A 16514-nucleotide genomic window follows, 5' to 3' on the forward strand; every position below is an offset into this window, starting at 1 on the left:
GTTGCTAAAGGTTTCTCCTCTTCCCCCTCTCTTAAGAGGTATGTTTATAACTTTAATAACAGTGCCAACTCCTCTACAGGAGTAGGTTGGTCCTGGTTTCAATGGCTGATTTCTAATGAGAAGGGGGCTTCAGCTGATATTTCTGCATTGGCTCAATTGCTGGGAGTCAAAAGCTGGCTGGCTAATGTTTCTGGCACTGTTAAGGAGAATGAACGAGGTAATAGACTTACATCTGTTTCATTCAACTCTTTGCTATATAATGCCACATTACCCCCTGCAATGGTCTGCGTTCAATCCCCGTTCTTGTTCCTTTTGGCTAATGACACCTCGTCGGGGATGCTTGACTGTTCTAATATTACCTGCTATTTGTCTGAGTGTTGGAATGGCTCCTGGACCACGGCAGTGGTTATGAAAATTCCAACTTTTGTCCCAATCCCAGTCACTGCGGACCCAGATAAATTCCCCATTGTTGAACTACTTAGAGTCCGCAGGGATTTTGGAATTACAGCAGCTATAGTGACAGCTGTGACAGTGTCTGCTGCTGCAGCGGTTACGGCCGGAGTGGCTATGGCCAGTCAAGTACAAACTGCTGCCACCATTAATCAAGTTGTTCAACAAACTTCCACCATACTTGAATCCCAAAATACAATTAATCAACATATTTTGTCAGGGATTTTAGCTGCCAACCAAAGAATAGATTTACTCCAAGCTCAGGTAGAAGAATTGGCTGACTTGGTGCTTTTGGGTTGTGTTGACCAACGTGCACATTTATGCATAACCTCTGTCAGATTTAATGATTCCAGGAATGCCTCCCGCATCATTGGCGAATATTTGGCTGGAAATTGGTCCATGGCAGCGGAAGACATGATCCAGTCTCAACTAACCCAGATAGCTGTCTTGAACAGTACCCGTGTCGATCCAGTGACTTTGGGTCAATTCACCGATTGGATATCTTCTGCTTTTTCCTTCTTCAAAGAGTGGGTGGGGGTAGGCATCTTTGGTGCAATGTGTTGCTTCGCTATGTTCCTCTGTTTGTGGTTTCTCTGTCGCCTTAAGGCCCGCAGTGCTCATGATAAGGCTATGATCATACAAGCTCTTGCAGCTTTAGAAAATGGCAACTCGCCTCAAGTCTGGCTTGCGCATCTTAAACAGTAAACCTTTGTCATGGTCGTTGTACCCCAAGTTATTATAACATTGCACTGGGATCGACATGACCTTCCTTGCTATTCTCTTAGTGTTGGAAAGCCCTTGCACTCTGCCGGTTTTACTGCCATTGCACGCAGATGGGTTTCCACACTAGTGCTTTTCTATCGTCTTAAAATCCGTGCCTTTCTTTCAAGGTGCTGTCAACTTGTTTGTCGTTATAAACAGCCACAGTTCAACCTCAGTTATCCCCCTTCGTCCACCATCGCCACGATACAGGATGCGAGGCAAAGCACTGCACTTGAGTGATCCTTGACATGGACCTCAAGGAGAGCATGTCCTATTGCATGCGGGTTAGACGCGTTCACTCCCCGCCCCACGAAAAAAGGCGTCGGCTGATATGGTCTCGGGTCTGGGGAAGGCGCCTCCTTGGGACTGAACCATACATTGCAGCCACTTCTGCACAGTGGGGTAGGACCTCTACTCTCGCCTGTATTGTTTTAAGAAAACAAAAAGGGGGAACTGTGGTGAGCCGTTTCTGCCGTTTATGTAAATTATGGTCGCCATTACATGATGGCGCTGGCTCCGCTGTGGTCTGTGACAAACAACTCCTTGTTTGGGAGAGTTGGCACATGACTTTTCATCACTCTATGAGAAAGCTCCACGTGGCTGCTTTGCATTGGGGCTTGAGATGCTTTATTAAGGCTGGGAGGGGCATCCGGAGGGGGAGAACTGAAGAAGAGAACTGAGGAGAAGAACTGTCAGGGGCCTGAATAAACTGCTGAAAGAAGATTCCTGAGTGTTGCGTCTTCCTTGCGGGCAAGGGGGCGCTACACAAAACTGTAATCTTAATGACTAGAGAAGTTGAGAAGTAGGATTATAAGTTTGACGCCAGCCTCAGCAATTTAGTGAGGACCTAAGCAACTTAGTGAAATCATGTCTAAAAAGAAAAAACAAACAAAAACAAAAAGGGCTGGGGATGAGGCTCAGTGGTAAAACACCGGTGTGTTCAATCTAGTACCTCCCCTGCCAAAAAAAAAAAAAAGATAGATTCTGCACAGTGAGGTCATATGGCAATTGTCTTCCTGTATCTGCCTAATTTCATGTAACAAAATAAGTTCCATGTATTTTGTTGAATGTGACAGGATTTTATCCATTTTAATGGCTGGATCATATTCCATTGTTTATGTGTGCCAAATTTCCTTTATTCATTCATCTGTTGAAAGACACTTAGGTAGAATCCAGATCTTGCTTTTTTTAAATAATGCTACAATGAATATGGAAGTACTAATATCTCTTTGAAGTACTAACTTCATTTGCTTTGGATGACTACTCAGTGGTGGGATTGCCAGATCACATGGTGGTTCCATTATTGACCACTGAGGCTGTTGTCCAGCATCAGAGTTAAGCACAGGCATTTCGAGGCCTTCTCCACCATGAAGGCCTCCGTCAGCTCTGTTCTGATCTTAGGTGGTCAGATGTGGTCTCAGCTCAGCTTCTGCCTAGACAAGTTGACACTGGCATATTCTATATGTCCTCCATAACAGGAAATCAAATGTACAGACCTTGGCTCCTTATATACAAACTGGGTAGATACCTCCTTCTTCATGGAGTTTCTATGTGAACTAAGCCGTAGGTTGCAGCTTACAGGAAATGACCTTCCCAGAGCAGATGCTCCACAGATAGCTGCCATTGTGACCATCACCTTGGTCCTCATTGGCTCAGGTCACTGTGACATCACAAGGGTTTCCTGGCACAGGAAGTGAGTCTTTCATTGAGCTGCTTCAAGGAGACAGGGAGTGCTGGTGGAGGGGACCCAGGCAGGCAGCTCAGAGCCTGAGTCCACCACCCTTTGTTGTGTTGGACTCATGGGAACTGTCTCTGACCCACTCGTAATGGCACCAAATAGGCCCAGTAAGGGTTTTCAATCTCTTCTAAGTTGCTTCACTATGTTTCACTTTTGGGAAGATCTGCAAAGCCGATGTCTCTAGTTGTGTCAAATGATTTCTCGCCTCCTCCTCCTCCTCCTTCTTGCAAATCCAGACCATATGACTCACAAATTTTGATGTCATCAGAAATGTCTTATCTTTTCTCTTTTTGCCCTGAGAACATTTGTTTTATGCCTCACAATTGCTTATTGCTCCTGGTTTCTCTAGGAATAGTGTGTCACTCCACCTAACTGCTTTGGGCCTGGACAGAGTCTCATCTAATCCAACTGAATGTCCCCAGAGAGCCTCTAGACTCTGATGAGTGGATGATTAAATTTGGGTGCCACCTTGACTAGTTTGAGGGATGTTGAGGGTTGGTAAATCCCTTCCAATTGTGTCTGGAAGGCTCTTTCCAGAACGGAGTGTTGTGGCGTCTGCAAACTGAGTGGGAAAGATCTTCCCTGAATGTGAGCCACACTATGTAAATGTCTGAGGCCAGGATGGGACAGGAAAGTGGAAAAAGGGGGAGACTCTCTCTATTCTTCCTCTGGGAACAGGGCTGGTTCTCTCCTGCTGCTTCTGTCAAACATCAGACTTTCATTTCTTCAGTATTTGGCATTTGGGACTTGCACCAGAATCTTCTGAAGCTCTTGGGCTTTGAGCCTTAAGGATGGGGGATAAACTATTGTTCTGTCTGGTTCTGAGAGTTCCAGCCTTTTGTACTGATTAACCTGATTTGCTCCTCTGGTCTCCAGCTTGCAGAGGACATTTAGAAATACCCATGCTCTGGAATTGTGTGAGTCAATCCTGTCTCTATAGTCATATCTCTATCTTGGCCATATGTCCATCCATCTACCCTCTGTCAGTATGCTGGTTTGGTTTCTCTGGAGAACCCTGACTGATATACGTGAAATACATTAATTTAAAGAATCTGGGTAGACACGCCTTGCAGAGGTATCGTGAGAGTCTGAACCTTTCACCCTCCACCCTCCCTCTACCCTCCCTCCACCCTTTACCCTCCACCCTCCATCTTCCACCCTCTACCCTCCACCCTTCACTCTCCACCCTCTACCCTATTCTTCCACTTGATGAGCATGGTGCTATTTTTTTAAAATTATTTTTTAGGTGTAGTTGGACAAAATGCCTTTTTTATTTACTAATTTTTATGTGGTGATGAGGATCGAACCCAGGGCCTCACACATGCCAGATGAGCAGTCTACCACTGAGCCACAACTCCAGCCCAAGCATGGTGTTATTTTAAGCCATTTGGCTTTAGGATGACTTTACCATTGCAATAGCTACCTAATAAATGATCCAAGGGAAAAAGGACTTGCTACTTTCAATTGTAACTTTTGTTCTGACACTTGATGACATCATTCATAATTAATCTGTTATGTAAGTTGGTTTCACACCCTGTATTAAAAAGTGCCTCCAATGAGGTTCCAGCTGATTAAGAGATGTGGAGGACATGTGCCTTTGAATGGGAATATGGTTGACTCTTAATCACATGACTGGGCTGGAGTTCAGGCTCTCCTGTGCAAAAGATCATTAAGGTCAAATTGATTCCTGTGGGTAAAGGGGATGATATGGGATGACATTATTCATTCATGGCCCCCAGAGTGGTTATGATAAAACTTAGAAAATGGGAAGCCCCTTGGTGCAACAGGAAGAGTGGTATTTGTAGACAGTGTTAGAGGATTCTAAGTAGCAACAGGAAGATAATTCAATGAAACAGAGTGAAGTCCATCAACCCCTCCAGAAACCCAATGCATAAACCCTCCCACACATGGAAGAAAACCTCCCACCCTTCAATGAGTGGAGCCAGAACATGCCAAGAAATATTTTCCATGGCAATAAAATTTACTTCATTTAAAATTATGCTTTAACATATTTAAGGTATTCCCTGACACTCGGGCCATACTGAATCAATCTGTTTGTCCAGTTTGTCTCTCCACATAGACTACTTGGAAGCATATCAGATAATATTTTTCCAGATGGCAGACAGTGTGTGGAGCTGAATAGAGAACAAGATCCTAAAGAGGGATCACCACCCAGTGACCAGTTAGAGAGCAGCCTGGTGTGTTGACGTCCCAGGAAGAACAGTGAAGGTCGTGATGTGGGAAACAGGGATGGGAGCCAGGACGCAGCTCCCAGTGGAGCGGATGTTTAGCCTGCACAAGTCCTTGGGCTGCAGGGGAAAAGGAAGAGAGGAAGGAAGAAAAAGGAAAAGAAGGAAGAATGAAGGAACAGAAAAGAATGACGTGAGCACAGTGAGAAGCTGAGGTCTCAGCGTTCATATGCTGTACAATGGAGGGTGTGAACGGCTCTCGTTTCCAAGTGGAGTGTTTCACTGATGTCATAAGACTCATGGGCATTTTTTTAGAAAAAGAGAAGAAAAACTATGTGTTGTGCTGTTATTTGAAAATAATTTATTCTTAAGGGCTGGGGACCTCGCTCAGTGATGGTGAGTGCTTGCCTGGTGTGCACGAGGCCTGGGTTCCATTCCCAGGACTAGGAGAAAAAGAGAAAAGAAAGAAAAAAAAAGAATCCCACTAACATCCATCCCCAAGAATGGGATCCTAACTAGATTCAGATGTATTCCATGTTGGTGTAATTATATCAAAATGGATTCTGCTGTCATGTGTAACGAGAGAGAGAGAGAGAGAGAGAGAGAGAGAAAATTATTCCTCAAGGTCATGTTGTCCCAAGATATGATATGAGTGGGAATTTCCAAATGCCTTCAACTGAAGGGTGGGAAGAGGTTTGGGAAAGTAGGAAGTGACCAAGGAAAACCAATAATTTGAGAGACCACAAAGTACAAAAAGTCTAGTATAACAGTTACTTTAATTGTTTTGGGAAATTGATTCCAAAGCAATGGAGATTACACTAAAAGGATCAACGTTTTATTATACAGTCTGGTTAAAGAATAATGGTTTTCACTTCCAAAACGTGGAGCCTTGAACTCACAGGTGATTCTACTGGGGTGGACCAACTGGTCCCTTTCCAGGTGTCCTCCAAAGGAGTTTTCTCAGAGCGTTCTTGATGTCCTTGTTCCTCAGACTGTAGATGAAGGGGTTCAGCATGGGGGTGACCACAGTGTACACCACTGAGGCTGTTGCAACTGAGCGTGAGTTTTGGGTCACAGCAGAACTGAGGTACACACCGAGGCTTGTTCCATAAAACAAGGAGACCACGGAGAGGTGGGATGCACAGTTGGAGAAGGCTTTGTACTTGCCCAGAGCTGATGAGATTGCATGGATGGAGGACACTATCCTGGAGTAAGAGTAAAGGATGCCAGTGAGGGGGCTACCAGCCAATATCACAGTTGCAAGACATGCCACCAGGTCATTAAGAAAGGTGTCTGAACAGGCATGGTGGACCACCTGATTTAGTTCACAGAAAAAGTGTGGAATTTCCAAGTTTGAACAAAAGGACAACCGCAACACCATCAAGCTTTGTAATAAGGAATTCAGGGCACTCGTGGTCCAGGATGCCAGTGCCAGCAAGCCACAGAGATATGGGTTCATGATAACCATGTAGTGCAGGGGGTGACAGATGGCCACATACCGGTCATAGGCCATCACGGCCAGGAGGAAGTTGTCCAACACTATAAATAATGTAAAAAAATAAATCTGTATGATGCAGCCTTCATATCTTATGGCCTTGCTCTGTGTCTGGATGTTCAGCAGCATCTTAGGGATGATGGTGGAGGTGAAGCAGATGTCCACAAAGGACAGGTAGGAGAGGAAGAAGTACATGGGTGTGTGCAGGTGGGAGTCTGAGATGGTGGCCAGGATGATGAGCAGGTTCCCCAGCAGAGTGATCAGGTACATGGAGAGAAACAGCCCAAATATGAGGGGCTGAAGTTCTGGGTCCTCTGAAATTCCCTGGAGAAGAAATTCTGAAATTTTTGTGTCATTTTTTGATTCCATGTATTGTACATAACCACTAAAAAAGAGAAAAATATCATGACTAATTTTTGTACTGGTCCTACACAGGACATTCTATGTGCCATCTCTGACTCAGAATTCAAGATTCTCTCTTGAAGGACTTATGAATACTACATATACAATACTTTTAATAAGCATTTTTCAAGCCCTGCAGGAATGCACACAGCATTCTCCCATATTCCTGGCACTGTCTAGCCAACGTGGATGGTTGCTGAAATATGAATATACCTATGATTCAGTAATGCCAAAAGAAGTGGATACATTATTTTTGACATTGTAGCTAGATTATTTTAAATGTTTCACCATAAAGTAATGCTACATGTTTTAGAGAATTATTTGAACATTATAAAACACCTACATATATTAAGAGCTCACACAGCACACCACAAATGTGCACAATTTTCATATATTATTTAAAAATGGAAAATAAATGACCCTATAACATATCATATGGTTATAATTGCAATGAAGAAAACATGGGCAGTTAAAAGGGAGAGTAGATGAAGTGCTGTTTTTAAAAGGGTCCTGGCAAGACAAGATGGTATTTGAACATAGACCTCAAACAACAGCAGGGAAGCCACAAGGTTAACTTCAGAAGCAGGTGTCTGGCAGAAGAGGTGAGCAGCACAAAGATCCTGAGGCTGGTGCTAGCTGCACATGTCACTGTTCACAAGGGAGCCACTGGCAGCCAGAACAAGCAAGAGGGAGATGGAGGAGAGGTTATGTCTAAGGATGGTGAGGAAGGTGGACTCCCTAAGATGGTTGAAATTTGAGGATTGTCAAAATGCAGAGGGTCACTTGCTACATATTGTCCCTAGTACTTTTGTTTTAACCTGATTTATTGCAGTGTAGTTACATTATATACACATATAACATATGCAATCTGATGAGTGCGGACATATGCAATCTGATGAGTGCAGACATATGTAAATCCAGGTGGTCCCATCACCACAAGGAAAGTCAGAGACACATCCATCTCCTCCTAGAGCATGCCTTTGTTTTTCTGTCCTAGGCACTAAGTTGCATAGCAGAGGTCTGGACATTAGACATCTTACATAACTGTCACTTGACATCTGGTAATCCCCTGCCCATGCTTTCCTCTTCTTTCCTGCCTGGACACTACCATTCTGCTCTAAGCATCTGAGTTTGACATTATTAGATATCTCAGGTACATGCAAGGAAGCAGAATTTTGATTTCAGAGTCATCCCAGGGATCCAGGTGGATTTCTCATTGTTGGTTAGCTTTTGGGCACAATTTGACTAGATGAGGATACTATAAGAAAAATTACATACAACGACAGAGTATAATTTAAATTTATTTACCACCAACTTTATTATTTTAGGTAAATTCATAGAGTTTCTGGGTAAAGGGATATGTGAGTCTGCTAGTTTTTAATTTTATTGATTTATTTATTTGGAGGTGCTGGGGTCTAACCCTGGGACTCATGCACAGTAGCCAAGTCCCTTCTCACTGAGCCACATTGCCAGCTGAATCTGCTGGTTTTCAATGCATATTTCAAGGTGGCTATTCAGAAAGTTGGTGATGTGTGAAGTTGACAGATCTACACTAAGTTTCCCCTTTCCTCAAACCCTTGCTAAAAATAAACACATATGTTTTAGTTTTGCCATAATTTTGCTATCATGACTCTGATGATGAATCATGATTAAATATTCTCAAAGCTCCCCTTATGAGTTCTTACAGTGCACATGAACTAGATGCACCACGCGCATTGACTCACTGATTTCTGACAGGAATCCCATGATGCTTATTATTTATATAGAATTCCCTTGTACAAAAAGGGGATGTCCTTAAATATAATGAAGTTTCTAGGTAAAAAACATATTTCTGAGTAAAACAAAGGCAATCTTAGGATGAATGCAAAAGAATATGTTTTAGAAGATGATGGCTACTTGTAAAAATAGAACCGATCCCCAAATCAAAAAGTTCTAATAAGAGAAAACAGATCGCCATAGGATGGAAAAAGGTATCCTCAGGACACAAATTTAAAAAAAAAATAAAAAGGAAAAGGAAACTGTAAATGGATCCAAGAGGGATCAGTGGAGTGGGGGCAGGGTGGGGACAGCACTGGGAACTGAATTGGGGTGGTGGTGTTCTAGGCTTTGTGATATTGTCAAGGTGTATCTTGGTGTTGTATATAACTGAAAAGAATAAATTAAAGAACCTGCCAAAGAAAAAGTTATAAAAGGCAATTGACTCTACTAACCAAGCAGAAGAAATTAAAAAATTAAATTAAATTCAAAAATTAAAATTTTTTAATAAAATTTAAAAAGCAATTGGACATTTGGATCTGCAATATGATTAAAACAGATTTGTCCACAAAATTTCAACTTTGACTTATACTCTCCATCAAATACATCCATGAATTTATAGAAACACTAAATGGTAAGCACAAACTTAGGAGGAAAAAGAAACCTCCAACTCATTTTATTTTGGAAAAAAATGAAATCACAAAATAAAACACTAAGATCTGATAAAAACAATAAACTTGAATAAGTAATTTGAAATTGCAAAGAGTAAGAAAATAAATTTTATTCAGCCTCAGCAATAATGAAAGCATTGCAGCAAAATGTAGTTTAGTTTTCCCTTTCACCTATCAAATAAAATTCATTTTGGTTATGTGTATACCCAGCCCAAGAGAAAAGACTGTGAGATGCCTATCTCACAAGATGTTGTTGCAAGGTTAATATTGTTAAGCAACCCATTAGCCAGATCCTGTAATGAATGAAGAAACAGGATCAAATACACTTCACAATAAAAAGACTTCCCTGCATGTCCCTCCATACCTAATACTCAATTTTCTAATTGTAAAACTCTTTGGATATGTTTCAGTTTTATGTGAGATTTTTTATACCACTTCTTCATTCAGTCTCATGCAATTAGCCTTCCATCATAGAATTTTCAACAATGATCTATGCATGCATTGCAGAGTCTAAAAATTACCAATTAGGTAGGGAAACAAACACAGTAACTCTGTGCTGTGGGCTGGGCTGGGTTGGTTCTCCAGTGACCTCCCATAAATTTGTTGGCTTCCATTCTCAGTGAGTCTTGCCTACAGAACCTGCTGGGGTCTTAGACTTACCTGGATGGGGCCTCTGGGAAGAAAGTCTCCATGTGGAAGTCTGAATTCTGGTCTGGATGGCTAGTGATGAAAAACAAAGCTCTGTCCCCAGACAAGACAGGAGGAAGGAGTAAAGCACTGGTTTACTCTCTGTGGGATATCATCAGAGCATCTATTTATAGCTCCCTGTCCTGCTCATCAGGTACATTTCTTCTTGTTACTCCATTCCCTGAGCACCTCATTTCCCTGGGGACTTTTGTCTGCACAGAAAGGAAAATTTTCCTGCTCATTCCATATTCCCAAGAGACAAGGTTAGAAATTATGGTGAATTTTGTCTTCTTAACTCTTTCTCTGGGAAGCCTCCTGCCCTCTGGAAGTCTAACCTCCTTAGCATCTCTGCCATTTCCTAGTTACAAAATCCTCCACAGTCTGAGGTTCCCCATTCATTGGAACTCCAAAGCTCTGCCTTGTAGAGGGGTAATTACAGCTCCTGGTAACTTCAGAAATTTTCCATCCCCTCTTCAAGGGAGAGAACCATGTTCATTTGGTATAAAACCATGAGAAATGGCTACAACTCTTGACTTCATCATGCTTTTGGCAAAGCAGTTATGATATTCATGTTTGGAACACAAATTAAGAATTGTCATTAACTCATTTGTGAAACATTTAGAGATTGTAAGAGATAAACTTGTTATTTTTGTGTATTTTATGCTAAAGTTAGAATCTTGCAATCCTTGCAAATAAATCCTTGCAATTTCATTTTTATATCTGTCCATTATATTGGGTCTATAGTATTAGGGACCTATATTACATTTGCACAAATAGGACAGAGATGAATTAAGTGATCTTCCCAAATGTTGTGACCTGAGTAAGGATGAATATTACCCAAGGTGTTTCCAGTTCTCCTGTTCCAGGGCAGTGGCTCTCCACCAGGGGTGATCGTGTATCCAGGAGACATTGGTGATGTCTGGAGAAATTTTGGGTTGTTAAACTGGGGAGTTGGAGTTGCACTTGGTAGGCTGAAGTCAGGGATGGCACTCAGCATCCTGCAAAGTAGTAAAACATAGTAGTATCTAGCTCCAAGGTCAACAGTGGGTCATTTGAAAAATACTTTTCCAGACCAGAACTTTTCCAATATCACTCAGGGATCTGGTTTGAATGTAGATTATGGTTTGTGTGGTCAGGGTGTCAGAAATTGAACATTTTGTAACCAATGCCCTGTTAATATTGATCACCTTTTTTAAAATAGATAAAATTGCATTCATTATGACATAAATGATAATGTTTTGATGTGGTTATGTATATTGGAATGAATAAATATAGCTCATTAACATACACATTACTTCACATAGTTTTTATTTTTGTGGTAAGAACACTCAATATTCACTCTTGGTACTTTTCAAGATTCAACATATTGTTACCTGTGCTTACCATGGTGTGCAGTAGTAGATCTCTCCTCACTTATCCCTCCTAACTAAATACTGTATCCTTCAACCAACATCTTCACAAACTTCCCTTCCCAAATCCACCCAACCCTCCTCACTACTATTCTAACCTTCAGTTCTATAGATTCAAATATTTTAGATTCTGACAGATCCAATGGCACACACCTGTAATCTTAGTGACTCAAGTGGTTGAGAAGGAGGATTATAAATTTGACTGCAGCCTCAGCAATTTAGTGAGGCCCTAAGCAACGTAGTGAAATCATGTCTAAAAAGAAAATACAAAAAAGGCTGGGGATGTGGGTCAGTTGTAAAACACCTCTGTGTTCAATCTAGTACCTCCCCTGCCAAAAAAAACAAAAAAAATTAGATTCTGCATAGTGAGGTCATATGGCAGTTGTTTTACTGTATCTGCCTAATTTCATGTAATAAAAAAGTTCCATATGTATTGTTGAATGTGACAGGATTTTATCCATTTTTATGCCTGGATCATATTTCATTGTTTATGTGTGCCAAATTTCCTTTATTCATTCATCTGTTGATGGACACAGGTAGAATCCAGATTTTGCTTTTTAAAATATTGCTTCAAAGAATATGGAAGTACAAATATCTCTTTGAAATACTAATTTCATTTGCTTTGGATGACTACCCAGTGGTGGGATTGCCAGATCACATGGTGGTTCCATTATTGACCACTGAGGCTGTTGTCCAGCATCAGAGTTAAGCACAGGCATTTCAAGGCCTTCTCCACCATGAAGGCCTCCGTCAGCTCTGTTCTGATCTTAGGTGGTCAGATGTGGATTCAGCTCAGCTTCTGCCTAGACAAGTTGACACTGGCCTCTTCTATATGTCCTCCATAACAGGAATCAAATGTACAGACCTTGGCTCCTTATATACAAACTGGGTAGATTACCCCTTCTTCATAGAGTTTCTATGTGAACTAAGCCATAGGTTGGAGCTCACAGGAAATGACCTTCCCAGAGCAGATGCTCCACAGATAGCTGCCATTGTGACCTTGCTCTTCATTGGCTCAGGTGACTGTGACATCACAAGGGTTTCCTGGCACAGGAAATGAGTCTAGCATTGAGCTACTCCTAGGAGACAGGGAGGGTGGTGGAGGGGACCCAGGCAGGCAGCTCAGAGCCTGAGTCCACCACCCTGTGCTGTGTTGGACTCATGGGAACTGTCTCTGACCCACTCATAATGGCACCAAATAGGCCCAGTAAGGGTTTTCAATCTCTTCTAAGCTGCTTCACTGTGTTTCACTCTTGGGAAGATCAGCAAAGCCGATGTCTCTAGTTGTGTCAAATGATTTCTCGCCTCCTCCTCCTCCTTCTTGCAAATCCAGACCATATGACTCACAAATTTTGATGTCATCAGAAATGTCTTATCTTTTCTCTTTTTGCCCTGAGAACATTTGTTTTATGCCTCACAATTGCTTATTGCTCCTGGTTTCTCTAGGAATAGTGTATCACTCCACCTAACTGCTTTGGGCCTGGACAGAGTCTCATCTAATCCAACTGAATGTCCTCAGAGGGCCTCTAGACTCTGATGAGTGGATGATTAAATTTGGGTGCCACCTTGACTGGTTTGAGGGATGTTGAGGGTTGGTAAATCCCTTCCAATTGTGTCTGGAAGGCTCTTTCCAGAACGGAGTGTTGTGGCGTCTGCAAACTGAGTGGGAAAGATCTTCCCTGAATGTGAGCCACACTATGTAAATGTCTGAGGCCAGGATGGGACAGGAAAGTGGCAGAAGGGGGCGACTCTCTCTGTTCTTCCTCTGGGAACAGGGCTGGTTCTCTCCTGCTGCTTCTGTCAAACATCAGACTTTCATTTCTTCAGTATTTGGTAGGTGGGACTCACACCAGAATCTTCTGAAGCTCTTGGGCTTTGAGCCTTAGGGCTGGGGCCTGAAATATTGTTCTATCTGGTTCTGAGAGTTCCAGCTTTTTGGACTAAGTAATCTGATTTTCTTCTCTCGTCTCCAGCTTGCAGATGTCATTATAGAAATACTCATCCTCTGTAATTGTGTCTATAGCCATATCTCTATCTGTCGGTCATCTGTCCATCCATCTACCCTCTGTCAGTCTGCTGGTTCGGTATCTCTGGAGAACCCTGACTGATACATGTGACATACATTAATTTACAGAATGTGGGGAGACACACCTTGCTGAGGAGTCATGAGAGTCTTCACTTCCCCTGTCTTTCTCTCTATTAGGATGATGAGCACCTCTTGCTTAGAATGGTTCCTCAGCTGTGATCCCCAAATGATGATGCACATGGAGCAGAGCATGGCTGTGGCAGAGCCACACAGCCTTCAGTCTACATGCAACATGGTAGGGACTCCTCTCTCTTTATATGGAAGTGTTGGGATCTGAGGTGTTGTTTGTTATCAAGGCAAAGTTGAGCCACTCACCCCTTTATGATGCTTAAATTATTTAATAAACAGGTCAGGTGGACACACAGTGTACATGTTTGTTTGTGGCTTGTACATGGGCATTAAAACCAGGCTAGAAGTGGTGGTAGGGGAAAATGGGCACCCAAACACAGTTAAACAGAATATGTGCTAGTTTCCTATAGTACCATGGGACTCCTGTGATTTTTAAGAATCTATTATATAATTTATAAATAGCTAGAAGAGCTGAGCTTGAAGGTTCCAGACACAAAGTAATGATAAGGGCATGGAAATCTCACTGATTTTACCAGTACATGTTATATACTGAGAAACCAAACTATACCCTGTAAATATGCACAAATTTAATGTATTATCAAAAAAATGGAAGATGGAAATGGTAACCAGCCTGATTAGATAATTGCAAGCTGTATACATATGGATACACACTATGACCTATGAATTTTTACAAGTAAAATGGTAACCTATATGAGAGTGTCCCCTTTCCCTTTTCCTGTCCTTCAATAAATTCTCAAAGGAGAAGAGTGGGTCCCCTCATAGAGGAGAGGAAGAGAGTGCCTCTCCTGCATTCCAGTTTTATTGGGGATCCCAGAGAGCTTTCTGGAGATTCCTGCTCATGTCCACTTCTTGCATTTGATTGACAGCAGGAAGACATCAGAATTACACGTCCCTATTGTCATGACAACTCTAGGTTACCTTGGCCCATGCTGACAGGTTCTAATTGGATACTTAGCCACAAATTCTTATAGATTCATGGTTAGAAGGCATTACCTGTACCTCCCTGAGTTTCAAGATCTGGTTTGTGAAAAGGCTTACAAAATGTCCCCCTTAAGAGTAACTTAAGTTTCTCTTATTGACATTATTTGGGGCCTGTATTTCTCCTTCATATAACACATAGTTTGCTGAGGAATGTGACATATTCTGTCCACTTAGCCCAGGCAGGATAAATTGCTCCTTGGAAAAGAAAGCAGGTGGGGATCAGCAGAGTGGGCCCATTTTATAGAATTATTCCCTTAACCTTGTGCATCTGTCTGTTTCCTATCAAGATGAAACTGGATTCCCCACTTCTCTTGATAGAGGGGTTTGGGCAGACTGCAGGCTTTTCCAATTTCCTTTTGGGTTCTTGTCTCACAAATTTAAAGAATAAATGGAAGGCAAGAACAAACCGAGTAGGAATTATTTGAGTGAGAGCAGAAGAGAACTCCTGCCATGCAGGAGGGGACCTGAGAGCAGGAAAATGGTTTTGGTGTGCTAGACTAGGGGATAGTATGGTTTTTGGTCTGAGCATTGACCAAAATCTATGTTAAACAGGCATTGAAAAAATGCCAAAACTATTGTCTGTGTCCTTTAGCCTTTGAGTTTTAACCCTTACAGTAATTCCCATCAGGGTCATCTTTACCTTCCATTTTCCCCCAGTCTGGGGCAAAGGAGTTGGAAAGTTCCCAAGGGTAAGTCTCATGGTCTTTACACTTGTAAAAGGCCTCAGGGGGCCCATTAGTGTTTCTAAAGATTAGTTTCCTGGAGTGGTCTTCACACTCAAAAAGACCTTCATTGAGGCCCATTACCCTGATTGCCTGACCATTGACAATTCTTATAGTTATTATAAAAAGAGCATTGTAGTGGCACCAAAACATTCATGAAGACCAGTGGCAGTGAAGAGAAGACACAGAGACAAACCCATAGATGGAGTCATCTGATCCTTGACAAAGTATTGCAGAGAATACATCTCTCCCACATTTTATGTTGGTGCATTATAGCTGTACATAGGTGGGATTTGTTGTTACATATTCAGACATGCACATAATTTAACAATAGCATTTGTCCCATTTCACTCCCCTGTATTTCCCTTTTCCCTTCCCTCCTCCCCCTCCCAAGAATCAATAAGTGGGATTGAATTTTAATCAAATTAAAAATCATTTGCACAGCAAAGGAAACAAAGAGTTTGTCGAGAGAATCTACAGAATGGGAGAAATTCTTGGCCACTTGCAGCTCAGACTGGGGATTAATATCCACAACATATAAAGAGCTCAAAAAACTTAACACCAAAAAAATAAATTAAGAAATGGGCAAAAGAACTAAACAGATGTTTCTCAAAAGAAGAAATAGAAATGGACAAGAAATATAAGAAAAAAGTCTCAACATCTCCACCAACCAGGGAAATGCAAATTTAAATTATATTGAGATTTCATCTCACTCCAATCAGAATGATAAGTATCAAGAATATAAAAAACAATAAATGCTGGCAAAGATGTGGGGAAAAGATACACTTACATGTTGTTGGAGGGAGTGAAAGTAAGCACAACCACTTTGGAAAGAATATGGAGATTCTTGAGAAAACTAAGAATGTAACCATCACACCATCCAGCTGTCCTACTCCTTAGTATATATCTAAAAGATCTAAAATCAGTATTGTAAGAGTTGTGTGTTTGGGATTGTGGTCTCTGATGACTTCATGGCTGTGGCAAGCTTGGTGGCTGGGAAAGTTTCTGTACAAAAATACAGGATGCCTAGCTGCTGGGAACATTTCTCTGCAGACACAGGATGCCTAACTGCTGTAG

General features: G+C 41.8%; 2 protein-coding genes across 7 annotated transcripts in view; both read right to left on the reverse strand.

Moving 5' to 3' along the window:
* The window catches only part of LOC107145002 (adhesion G protein-coupled receptor E2-like), a 452375-nt gene that overhangs the window by 194404 nt on the left and 241457 nt on the right, over window positions 1-16514 (reverse strand). The window lies entirely within an intron of this gene.
* On the reverse strand, window positions 6047-7003 carry LOC107144990 (olfactory receptor 19-like). The gene has a single exon (XM_015488845.1). The coding sequence runs from the start codon at window positions 7001-7003 to the stop codon at window positions 6047-6049; it is 957 nt and encodes a 318-aa protein (XP_015344331.1).

This window comes from Marmota marmota, unplaced genomic scaffold, assembly GCF_001458135.2.
Source record: "Marmota marmota marmota unplaced genomic scaffold, marMar, whole genome shotgun sequence".
Lineage (NCBI taxonomy): Eukaryota > Metazoa > Chordata > Mammalia > Rodentia > Sciuridae > Marmota > Marmota marmota.